We start from the raw sequence: 13,218 nt of genomic DNA, 5'->3' as shown, positions 1-13,218 counted from the left end.
CCCTCACCTATGGTCACGAACTCTGGGTCGTGACCGAAAGGACAAGGTCGCGGCTACAAGCGGCCGAAATGAGCTTCCTCCGTAGGGTGGCCGGGCTCAGCCTTAGAGATAGGGTAAGGAGCTCGGTCATCAGGAGGGGGCTTGGAGTCGAGCCGCTACTCCTTCGCGTCGAAAGGAGTCAGCTGAGGTGGTTCGGGCATCTAATTAGGATGCCTCCTGGACGCCTCCCACTGGAGGTTTTCCAGGCACGTCCAACTGGGAAGAGACCCCGGGGAAGACCCAGAACACGCTGGAGGGATTACATCTCCCAGCTGGCCTGGGAACGCCTCGGGATCCCCCAGAATGAGCTGGAACATGTTGCCGGCGAGAGGGAAGTCTGGGTCAGCCTGCTTGGCCTGTTGCCACCGCGACCCGACCCCGGATAAGCGGAGGAAAATGGATGGATGGATGGATAATTGCATTGCATTTTCTTTCTTTCATCCCAAACTAAGACCTATTTTGTAATAAGCAGTGGTAAGGGCACAGTGCTTCTTTAAATTTGTGTGTGCATATTAAAGGTAATTAAATACAATTCATATACACTTATCTGTCTTTGTCAGGGTATACCAGAGATTCAATGGGAGGAGAGTGGATACACAAATGAGCCTCATCCTGGGGTCAATGTTCCTGCACTGGACAGGCCTCTCTCAGATCCTGAAATGATGCAGCTGCAAGAGTCTGACAGTTTCGGAGTTGACATATACTGTATCTCAACACTGTCCAATATGTTGAGAACTTAATTGAGGCAAGGTAATTATTACATGCTTGACGTGTCATACAACTCCAGTAGAATTTTCAGTAAGTAATTCAACTTGAAATTATTTGTTTACTTAACGCTTACTATGTTCAAGTTTATATTTCCTTTTTTTTTTTTATGGTGAAGCTATAGCATGATGTGCTCACATTACTCCTGAACTTCCCAAAAATGTTTAACATGTGTGAAGTAATGACTAAGAGCATTTCATTTGAAGTTTGCATTGTTTTTACTCATGCCTTTCTTGCATACAATTTGTACATAAAAACAATTAAAACAAAATAATGTACTGCTTTACTGTGTTTCAAGGGACTGGTCATTGTTATGGTTTAACAGTATTGGTAGTGGTACACTTGAATGAAATAATCATATTTAAAGAACTTCAGAAACTAAATAGGGCATATGTGAACAGGAATTCAAGTGTAACACCATGATATTTTCATCTACACAAGCCCAAAACCAGAACTGATGGCCATCATCATGTCCTGGTGGAGCATCTTATTTATTTAAAAGGGACCATGTACAGTTTAAACATAAATGTCACCATTCGAAGCACTGTACCAGATTGTAGCTTAAGCTAATTTGCATCTTATAGGTCTGGTAGTGTCTGGGGAGCTTCAATTTGAAGAAGCAGGTGAGAGCAACCAGGTAAGTTGAGGTTACAACCTCAACGATGAGGTTTCTTGTCAGCAGCTCCCACCCAACCCAGAAGTTCATGAGGTCACGGAGCACCTCTGGTGATGCTATGGAAGAGAAAATGTTATGCATGCGACACGTCAAATGCATTTTATTAAAATTTGAGCCAGTAAAACTTGCCAAAATATCATATACACCATGCATAGAATTATATCTGTACCCCAAATTGTATGCAGATTTTGCATCAGAACTGCCATCTCTTCCTTTTTTTGTTCACTCTCCGCAATCGCAGCACCCAAACAAGTAGGTGCAAATAGAGATAAGAGATGCAATAAATATGTAGAGAGGATAAGACAAGTGTTACCTTCCTCTATGAACTTCCTCAAAAATCTAGTGACGAGACTGACTTTATCCAATGGAACAGGGTCTTCCTCGTCACCGTCACATTTCGGTTGTGGCCAGTGGATGTTCTGGATCACAGCCTACAGGGGATCCAATACAAGTGTGTATCAAGTGTGTGGGGTGACTGTGGCTAAGTGGATAGCAGGGCCGTCTACTAAGATTAAAACTTGTTAGATGTGGCATTGTGATCTTAAAAATAATACAACATTGTTTTTACATTGGTAACAGAAACCTAAACAAATTCAATTACATGAAAGTATTTGCAAACAAATCTCAGGAATAACATAAATCCAATAAAGACACAAGGCAGCTTACCTGTGGGTAAAGCTCCTCATGGGAGCGACTCCCTTCTAAAAATGGGGTGCACATCTGGCCTGTCTGAAAGAAGCGGCCAGATTCCCGTTTCTTTGAGACCTTTGCGGATCTGTTTAATAGGCTGCTTAACACATTTAAGAACCTGCAAACAGAATTGATAGGACAGAAGGCAAGATTGCAACTTAATGGACAATACACTAGGACAGTAGTAATCTTCGTTGGAATAACAGTGTTTAATCTTTTTTGAAGCATTACAATGTTGTGTCTGGGACGACGCGATGCCCGCGGCAGTAAGGCCCATCGTAGATTTACGCTGGTTGATGTTTGAATAGCAGCATAAGAGGACATAGAGAAACCCAGACTAAGGAAAAATTAAAGCTGCGAGCAGCATTGATCGGGCCCTCGCAACTTCACGCACGTCGAGGGTACTGGCAGGACTCTGGCCTTGCATTTCTGTGACCGTCATACACTGCGTGCACGAGTTAAACAGTATTTCCTGGTACTGGCAGGACTCTGGGTGACGCGGCCATGCATTTCTGTGACCATCACACTCTGCGTGCACGAGTGAGATATTTCCTGCGTAGACCAGCAGCGTAGCAAGATCATGTTGCCAGGTCTTAAGCCTCAAATGTTTTGAGTGTACATCCGATACAATCATAAATGTAAGCCTTTAAAGATCATTAAGAAAATGAATGTGTGTGAATGTGCTTCAGTGTTTGTAACATAACAGACTGTCAGTTTACTGGGATGGAGTTCAACTCCCTGCAGTGTCCTGCTGATTGTATTTGGACTTACATGAAAGTCAACAAAACAGTAGTGCCATTTGCTGTTACTTGAACACTTTAATTTAACACTGTTTTCATTTTAAGTTCTTCTGTAACTTTAGATTGTAGTGTGAAGCATTCATTGTAACGTTTAACCTGATTGTCATGAAGAAGCTCTGGACAGATCATTTATACTAATGCCCACTGACATGTTTGAAAATCCACTGTTATCTAACTTTTGCTCTCCAAGCATCTTAGTTTGCACATATTTAGATCAGAGAAGTCTTTTTCTCATGGTGTGCCCACAAACCCTTTCAATAAGTTCAGTGTTTGGGCCGCTGTAATTATAGAATCCTGCTTACGTCCGTGCTTATCAGTAAAAAAACACGAGAAATTCATACAAAATTCAAAATGGCTAACTTCCAGTTGGGTTTAGAGCTTAGACCCCTAAGACTTTTTTTTAAGTCCACATGTGATACATGTGCCCACCAAATTTTGTAAATCTATGTGAAACGTACAGCGAGGGCTGCTTCGTCGAAATTTTGTAGGGGGCGCTATTGAGCCGATTTGCCACTCTGAACCAATAAAATCATTTAGTGAGTTTGATATTTTCACTTCATATTTTATCTTAATTCATGGAATAATTATTTTTCCTTAACTAAAAATAAAAATAATTGGCTCAAGATCCACCCTCAGGCTCCACCAGCATGTAGCCATTTTGCATCAACTGTGTTTCATTTAGTACACTTTTGTGTGCATTGTGACCTCATGATCATATAGGCTTGTCGTCAAACTAGGCTAAGGCTACTCGTGTTAGCTGTATATAGGTGAGCTTGGGGGTGTTCATGTTTATAATCACATTTGCTTACCTGTCGTTCTTTGAACTCTTTGAAAAGTTCGGGGTGTCTGTCTGAAAGGTGCTTTGCCATGTTAGACGTGTTGCCTCCCTTGGTCTGTGTGGCTTTGAAACACGTTTCGCAGACGGGTCTCTGTAGGTCAGTGGGGACTGTACACGGACCCCCATTTCCGTTTTTCCGTTTTTGGTTTGAAACGAAAAACGAGAATAATTCCGTATTATTTCCGTATTGTCGTTTTTTCGACTGAATGGTAAAACAGACTATCAAAACGTACACGGGCCTTGATGCATGTCTCCCCTGCTATCACTCGCTGTGAGTGAGGCTGCCTGTTGCTGTGTGAGCGCTGGGCAGCCCCGCCCCCTTGCAGTCAATGCGTGCAGGCAGCATGACAGGGAGCGGAACAGTGAGTGCGCTCTGATCTCGCTATTTTAATGAAGTATCGATACTAAAAATATGCAAAATCGTATCGTTTTTAACGTACCGGTACCGCGGTACCTTTTTAGTATCGATACACCGTGCAACATTAGTGACGCCACCACGCAACCCCAAGCTCTGCCCTCCCACCCACAAAGTTCTGGGTTGCCAGGTTCCAGCGTGTCACCTCTCATCCCCCTCCACTGCCTCAGGCAAACTCAACTTTCCATAGTGGCAACGAGATGCCGACTCTCTCTTCCTCCCTTCAATTTCCAGTGTTCCATCCCACCTGTCCCTTCGCTGTTCCCTTACACCACCCTTCTTCTGCCTATACCCAGGCACCAGGTTGCCAGGTCTTCTTTCCTCTGTCCCCCTCTTTAAGCGCACGCCAAACTCTGCGACATTGGCGCACTCGTTATCGGGACAATCCACCTAAAATCCTGGAGCTCAGTGACGGGCCGACCGATTCTTCCACAGAATACGTTCCTTCGAGTTGATACATGTTAGCCAGGCAGCAATCTCTGGTTCCGAAAACGAAGCCATTACGGAAGTGCCTTAAACTCGCATTACCCATACTGGCCATTCGGGCCAGTAGTTTCTGGATGACACTCAATTATACTATAGTAGCATAGTACATAGCATGCACGATACCAAGCTAATGCTACCATCCATCCTCGCTCGCTCGACCAGTTTACGTTACCGAACAACGTAACATAACAAATTCAACATTACACGACAACGCAACGTGACAACCTAACAACGTAACGTGACAACCTAACGTGACAACTTAACAACGTAACGTGACAACTTAACGTGACATTACATAACTGTGTTATAACTGCTACTGTGTAAAGGGAATACTGCTGTTAAAAAGAACCTTATTTGTTTAAAGTGTTTGCAAACCAAATGTTATTGCACTTTTGTTCATATAGCAGTACTTTTAAAATAAAAGTGCGCAATACAGTACTTTTGAATTCATTATTAAATTCTGCGCATAACAATGCGATTAATCACAGAAAAATCAATTAAAAATTAAAAATTGTAATCGTTACCCAGCACTAATATATATATGTTTATTTGTCTTTTTCTTTAGATTGATCTATCTGTTCTGTTTGTTGTCTCATATGACTTGTTGCCAGAGGAGTGGACATAGTGGAATCTTGAGATAAAGTTGGACAGTGTGCGAGTGTTGTCATAGTTTTTTTTTTGAGTATAGAAAGTAGAGCATCGTAAGGTAAATAAACACACTTTATTTATCTGTAAGGTCCTTGCCATGTCATGCCAACACCATTCTATTATAGCAAATCACAATCACAAATATGATGCCAACGTGGACTACACCAGATTTCAGAGGATGAAAAATGGTGGCAAGACAAAACAAACCACCTGTAAGTGTCGGAGCAGATCATGACAAGGAAGACGGAGAAACCAACCAGCCAACTGAAAATATTTAAACACTGGGCAGCCATCTTGGCAGAGTCAAGCCTGTGATCATTTTGTTTTACAAACAAAAGCAGTTCACTTACCAGAGCTGTTGTTCACTTAAAGACACAGTCCATCCGTCTTTCTTTGTTAACTGTGAGGAATTTAATTAACCTTTTGGACCCTAGCCCTATATTTAGGCCTCTGCTCAAAAATTGCATTACCATACCCAAAAGACTCCACATCTGTAACTACAAGGCCTATTTTAATAATTTTGATTGTATAATACAGGTAACACTTGTGAGATGTGTTGATATGTGTAAATGTTACTGGTTAATAGTGAATGAAGATGACACACAGCTCAAATTGAAAAAGTTTCAGGTTCGCCTGAAAAAAAAGCACCTGTATCAAAATATTTACTTGAAATAATGCAGATTCTTGCCTAAAAATACGCCACAGTCATAGCACAACACGTTTTACATGTCTCCACAACATATTTTACTTCGATTGAGTGAAGCAGGCCAGCATAAATGGTCTGAGTCAAGCAAAATTCTGATTTTCGGAACCAGCAGTTGCATTGCTGTATTCTAATTTTATATACTATATAACTAAATATTAACTATATATTCACTTGTCTTATCACTAAGAGTGTTCAATAATCCTAATAAAGCACTTTGGCATAATTTGGATTCATTTTGAGCAGTTTTGAGGTGTCATAACTAGCATTCATAAAAATAAATACCCAATTATTTTCCTGCTGACGTGTGGCTGATGCTTGGCTTATACAGTATATATATAAATTTTGAACGGTTTGAAAGAGTAATTTCGAAAACGCGAGTAGACACAGGGTCTAATCACGGCCCTACTGGATGTGTTCATCCAGTAGGGCCGTGATTTATTTTATTTTATTTAATAAAATTATAATACATGTAGTGCAGGGGTCTTCAACGTTTTTCAGGCCAAGGACCCCCAAACTGATAGAGAGATGGAGCAGGGACCCCCGACTATATATATTGTATAAAATTGTGTTTTACATTAAACTAGGCCTAGTGCCATGAATACCTCTTTATTGTGCATTCAATACTAAGCTATTCAAATAATACACAGGTTCATATATTCATGTCTTTATTTCAAACATGTGCAAGGTACAGTGAGTAGGGAGGCCGTGCCACTGCCATTTACAAACATGCCTTTTCGACTGATACCAATGCCAATATCAACATCGTCTGTTAATTGCATGATAATCATGCATACAAGCTATTCAAATTGATGTTTTCATTTTAAACATAAATGTGGAAACGAAAATGAGTGATGGCCTATTAGTGCCACTGCCATGCAGAAACATACCTGTTATCATGCATACAATACTGAACTATTAAAATAATGGAAAGATTCATGTTTGAAAAAAAAGTAAAAAAAGAAATTGTCAAATCAACCAAAGATTTCGCGGACCCCCCTGCAGTACCTCCGCAGACCCCCTAGGGGTCGCGGACCCTGTTGCAGACCTCTGATGTAGTGTATTTCAGAAAAATGATTAAATTATAAAATAGCTATAGCTTTGTGATTCTGTCAAGGCCAGCAGGGAAGGCCTTGCTGGCCCTAACGGCCCACCACTGGTTGAAGATTAAAAGGAAGTTTGATATAATTTAATATACACAAAATTACTCTTGGAGTGAAGTGGATTCATGCTATCTGACGGTGCGGGGGAGAGATTTATTTTTCTCTAAGTCCTGCAATGCTTCCATCAGCTTACACTAAACACTGTCCACATGGTGTTCAGGTGCCCGGCATCTGGGGAAAGTACTGCATTTAGAGCTTAGAATGGGACTAAGCCAGCACTTTAGCATGTAGAGGGCCGAGCCAATATCAGGCGACTGCAGCATGCATGAGTTATGCTGAGGGTGGCAATGGAAACGTTTTTAATGCCACTTTATTTGCTGCAGGATTGTGAGTCAGATAACTTAACTCCTTCACCCACATCCAAGCATTTTCAACTTGATTCTAAACTTTTCAGTTAATTTCCCTCTTCTCAGCACAGACTGCAGCATATTAGTTGCTCATAGTTTGTCAAGAGAAGAAAGTTCTCATTATCTGTATACAAAATACGGCAGGAGCTGTGTATAAACTCACATATGTGCACACAGTGAATTTGAATTATTAATTAAGTGGAGAAAGGTCCTCCTTTGCAGTAAAACAATTTGAATGTCACTATTTCTGTCAATTTTGATACATATTCTTAGGTTTTTGGTTACTTTAACAGATTGAGAACAAAATACAGTACACATGATGTGCAAAGGCCTGTGGCGGTAATGTTGAAGGTCTCAGAAGTCAATTGATTCATCAGACCTTCATTAACAGCTGCAACAATCAATATTTCTTGGCCATCAAGGCTATGAAAAGTGGCAAAGCAGCAGGCAACAGAGCTGCTAAAAATGGACATTAAAACTGCCTCCAAGCTGCTAAATCATTTTTTCTCCAACATCTGGAAGACGATATGGTCAAAGTGCCAAAGAAGGGAAACCTCAGCGACTGTGACAACCAGCAAGGAATAACACTACCAGCAAACTCCTCTGCAGGATCCTTGTGAAACTGATTGACAGTGCTCTGGATGAAGAACTCAGACAAGAACAAGCTGGGTTCCATGGTGTATAGATCAGATCTTCGCCCTTCAAAACATCCTTGTATAAAGCTTGGAGAGAACTCCGCAGCTTCGTTGACTTCAAGAAAGCATTCAACAGTGTTCATTGTGGCAGCCAATGGAAGATCAGTGGCGCCTAGGGAATTATTGGCAAGATGATGCATCTTATCGGCAAGTCCTTTAAACATTCTGTCAAGGCTTTGGGTTTATGTATAGCAGTGGCGGGCCGTGCATTTTATACCTGGGCCTTCACTGCCGTCCTGCAGCTGAAACACAGCTACGGTTATTATTTGTTTCGTGTAAAAATGAAGCCAACACCTATAAATACACTAACTGCAGAGAATACGCCGAGAGTCTCCTCTCTGCAGCTAAAACTGCTGCGAGGCTGCTGTGAGAGTTACGGCCTGTGAGTGCTTTGGGTGCGGTGGAGGGGCTCACGGCAGCACCCGCTGCTCGTTCACCTCAGAGTCAAAACACCAGAAAAGTCTCCAACACCAGAAAAAGACGCTAGATTTGTCGCTAGTAGCTTTTGATTAAAAAAAAGGCGCCATGAGGGTTCGGAAAGTCGCCACATTTCGCGAGAAAGTCGCCAAATTGGTAACACTGGCTAAATATGTCCCCAGAGCAACATTGGACGTAACAATAGTTCCTATCACATATTAAACCAAACAAAAATCCATCTTCAAGTTGTACAAATAATAATATATAAACAAGCATATTAAAGCTACTGCAGTTAACTTACCAGAGCTGCTGTTCACTATTTAAAGACAAAGTCCATCCTCCTTTCTTTGTTAATAAAGAGTTTAATCCCACGGTTGTTCAGTACATCTGTGCGTTTTAGTTCCAGTAAGAAGTCCGTCTGGATTCATGGACGCCAGTGAAGACAGTTGAGCCTCCCTAGTCGTATTTCTTGAACACGTTTTAATGCGTTTGAGGCTGAAAATGTCTGCTCGACAGAGGCAACAGATATTGGGATTGTCACCGCCCAACATGTCACGCTAGCCCACTGACCAATCACGTATGGCTAGGCCAGCTAGCAGGCTCCGACACGTCAAAGAATACGCCCAACATGTCAAACTAAAGATCTGATTGGTTGAAGACTATGACAATCAACAATATCGTCCCCATTCACTTAACCTGCAAAGGGATTCACTTGTGAGTCTGCAGGCCTCGGGCCTCTCTTCTTACCTAGAGACACAGAGGTGAAATCTTATTGGATAAAAGCTCTACTTAAAACAAGCTGCGCTGGAAGCAGAGCAACTGAGGAAGACAGTAGCTGTGCAATGAGAAAATAAGATAATGGAAAAAATAATAATACATGTAGTGTATTTATGAAAAATTATTAAATTATAAAATAGCTATAACTTTGTGATTCTGTCTAGACCAGCAGATAAGGCCTTGCTAGCCCTGACAGCCCACCACTGATGTATAGTCTGTTTTAGTACTGGGCGGTATGACCAAAAATGTGTATCACGGTATTTTGTAAGATTCTGGCGGTTTGACAGTATATCACGGTATTTCTTTTTTCCGCGTTAACGCATTAATTAATTAACACCGAAAACTAACACAAGAACCGGCCGGCCAGCAAGCGGTGAACAGCTGTTTGTGTGGCGTGTCTTCCGTCATTTCCTATTTCCTTCACTTCCCGTTTCCTTCACCTACATTCCCCTGGGTCCTAAGTCCCTCCATGTACAGCTTCTTATCACCCTTTATGTACCAACGTACATTTATAAGAAATACCACACATATTACACGGTAATCAGCGTTGCATATGTGTCTGACCAAAATACCCAAAAAAAGCATCCGAGGACCGTAATCGCATACACTCTTCGTATTCCAACACATGTTTTCGGCTGAGGTGATGGAGTAAATTGCTAGTGTTGCCACCAGAGGCAATAACAGAGGCTCGAAAAACTTTACAATATATCGTCTTTAGATCTACGTCGGATTTTTTAAAACCAAAAAACCTCCAAACAGCAGACACAGCTCCTCTCTTGGGCACAAATTGTATTGGTGCATCTCCGGTCTCTCTTTGTTCCTCCTGTTAGCAGACTGTTTAGCTAGCGAGCTGTACCCAGCATGCAGTTCGGCAGTGTAATTTTATAAATGTACAATTATTAGTGTTACAAATTGTTTATGTGTCACAAACTGTTGTGTCGTGGTGTTTTGTCCTGTTAAAGAGCGTTAGTTGTGGGTTATTAATTGTTGTTATAAAGTTATAACCATGACTGGGGATCCCTCTCAATACACTTAAGACAACTAGCTCCGACTGTAGCGCTCTTAGCGGCGAACAATATATTTTGCTGCCTGTTGAAGAGCAACAGCAGTTGTTTCGGCTATACACCGGTATGACGGTGTGTGAAAAATTCATATCATATGAGAAATTATAACCGGAACCGGTATACCGCCCAGCACTAGTCTCTTTCCTGTTATTTTGAAATTTACTCTCCCCATGAGCGATGTCCTGTGTTACTTCCTGCTTTTGTGTGCCTCATTTCTACCACACCTGTGTTCCATTAGTAAATTTGCTTTTAGTCTGTACTTACCTCTCTTCTCATTTCAGGTCACTTCACTTTCTGCATTTGTGTTTTTCCCCGCGGCTGTGATTGGCTGCACCGCCCCCGATTGATCCCACCTGTGTCTAATCATCCACACCTCCCCAGTGTATTTAAAACCTGGGTACATCCCAAGTATGTTATTTGTCATTTACTCGCTGTTTGGGAGGGTCGAGTAGCAAGGAGGGATCTCTGAGGAGCTGTGAGCGAAGATACACAAGAGCAGCCTTCAAGGAAGTCGTGCAGCATAAAAAGCTAACGCGGTCCGCCGAATCCGCCTTCAATCTACATTTGACACATTTGAATGACATGGAGGAGAAACAACACAAGTGTAAGATATTTAATGTCAATTTATGGTTTGAAATCTAACGTTATACTCGTGCAACATGTGCTTACGTTTAATTCCATCCACAACCCGTTTAATCGTGTCATAACGGCACATTCTTTATGAGTGTGTTGTACAGCATCTGTTATTCATCGGACCTTGGTTAAATAACGTTTGTTCATTACAGATCAAGTCACTATGGTCACAAAAGTGCAGGCGTACACGTGGCTTTCATTTTAGCTGATCATTTTAACAACCATGTCACCCAAATAGGGTCAAACTGTTGCGTATTAATTTTTCAGTATGCTATGAGTGAAATAACGTGTGCCAGTGTACTGACGTATATGAAATGTCTCTCTTTTAACATGGACAGACAGAGTCATCAAAAGACTGATCAAATATAGATCTGAAAATGACCTTCACTGGAAAGAGGCATACAACCTAGAAGGCCTGGGGGTGTCACAGCTCTGTCACGTCTATCCACCTTTCACTCACCTAATTAGTTCATTCAGTGCCCCTGCCAGTCACTCACCTCAACAGCTCATCACTCTCACCTGCTCACTCTGCCTCTTCACTATTTAAACCCCTGCCTCAGACACACTCACTGCCAGATCGTTCTTTGCATTCATGCTCAACTTTCCCGCACTCACCAATGGACTGATTCCCTGTTGCCGACCCTGCCTGTCCCGGACTACCTCGCCTTGCCTCTGCCCTGGTAACTTACTCAGCCCTTCTGTCCTTGACCACGAGAAACCTGTCGGATTCTTCCAGAGAATCTTCTGCCTGTCGTGTGTTGCAAATAAAGAACTCAAATCATATCAGTCCTGGTGTTGTCGTACTGCTCCTGGGTCCTAACTACACCCGTTACAGGGGGTGAGTTATCGATTTTACATCAGGGCTGTGTCTGCATTGTACGATAAACAATGCAATCTCGCGCTTCAATGTCCTGCTTTAATCCAGGGCCTCACAAAAGGCACCGGATCCCATTCGTCCAACTAGATCCACAAAACCGATGTGAAGACATGCTCGCGTTGCGCATCCTGTTGCGGCTCTGGCTGTCATTTACGGTTGAAAATTGTCTCTCTCATTCTTATTTGTGAATACATTTTTTGCAGTTTGAATAATGCAAACTGCTGGGCTTGAGTAAGCTTTTAAAAAACATTTTATTGACAAGTGACAAAGAATTGTCTTATGCTTCTAGAAACCCCCCCGAAATTTTGCTATTGAGACTTTCAGGGGGTCTGAAGTGTCAATCAAGGTTTCTCTTTCTCGAACCACCAGTATTTCGCACACTGACCCCAGCCCTTGTTTCATTTGTCTCCTCTTTATTACAGGTTATCCAAGTCATGGAAATTCCCCACTGTTAGTGGTTGTGGTGAAAAATTGCTGTTTACCAACAATCTGATGTGCAGAAGTTGTCTATCATATTGTGTGATAGGGCTCGCTTGTGCTGTGTACATGTTGTGGTTAAATAAAAAACAAGAAAATGTACATAAGAAAAAATAAGAGTTGAGGAGGAGCTTGATACATGGCAGTCATCAGCTCTATCTTCTTTCCTGCAGGTTTACAGTAGCTGTCAGAAATCCCATATATTGCCCACATGTAATTACAACAAAGAGTATTTTCGCTCAATTGCTCTTTAACATGTTCATTCAATACATGTTCAGGACAATTTGACAGTAATGGAGCATTACACTCAACTGAGGGTCGAAATTTGAATGAAGCAATACAAACACTGTTTCAGAACCAGCTGAGGAGTTGGGTGTTGGAGAGACATGGATTCTGTGTAAGGTTAAAATAAATTAATTATTGTTATATCACAAACGTTAGTATATAGTACACACCATATGTGTTTGAGTCAAAATAGCTGTTTTAAGACAGTCTGTCATGTTCATCCATTACAACCACTGACTCACTTTTGCTGCTCCAGCTTTCTCCATCCGTGTATGTCCTGCTTGCTTGTGTGTATGCCGTCTTTTGAATTGTGACTGCCTCCCCTGTAACAACTAGTTTTTAATCGCTGACAAAGATTTCTCTCCCTCTCATTTCAGCCCTCATTACTGTGCTTCCTGCAGTCTCTTAGAGGGCTACACATCA

The 13,218-nt window shown here is 41.8% G+C and overlaps 1 protein-coding gene across 1 annotated transcript; it reads right to left on the bottom strand.

Moving 5' to 3' along the window:
- Positions 1-953: 953 nt before the first annotated feature.
- LOC116400070 (uncharacterized) lies at positions 954-2,576 on the bottom strand. Its single transcript, XM_031877714.1, has 3 exons — positions 2,147-2,576; positions 1,794-1,911; positions 954-1,536 (listed from the first exon to the last, which is right to left on the bottom strand). Exons 1-3 carry the CDS (start codon positions 2,492-2,494, stop codon positions 1,334-1,336), a joined length of 669 nt encoding a protein of 222 aa, XP_031733574.1. The 5' UTR covers positions 2,495-2,576; the 3' UTR covers positions 954-1,333.
- Positions 2,577-13,218: the final 10,642 nt, after the last annotated feature.

The sequence above is a fragment of the Anarrhichthys ocellatus genome, unplaced genomic scaffold (genome assembly GCF_004355925.1).
Source record: "Anarrhichthys ocellatus isolate YVR2014 unplaced genomic scaffold, GSC_Weel_1.0 scaffold145, whole genome shotgun sequence".
Classification (NCBI taxonomy): Eukaryota; Metazoa; Chordata; class Actinopteri; order Perciformes; family Anarhichadidae; genus Anarrhichthys; species Anarrhichthys ocellatus.
This window is presented reverse-complemented; position numbering and strand designations above follow the sequence as displayed.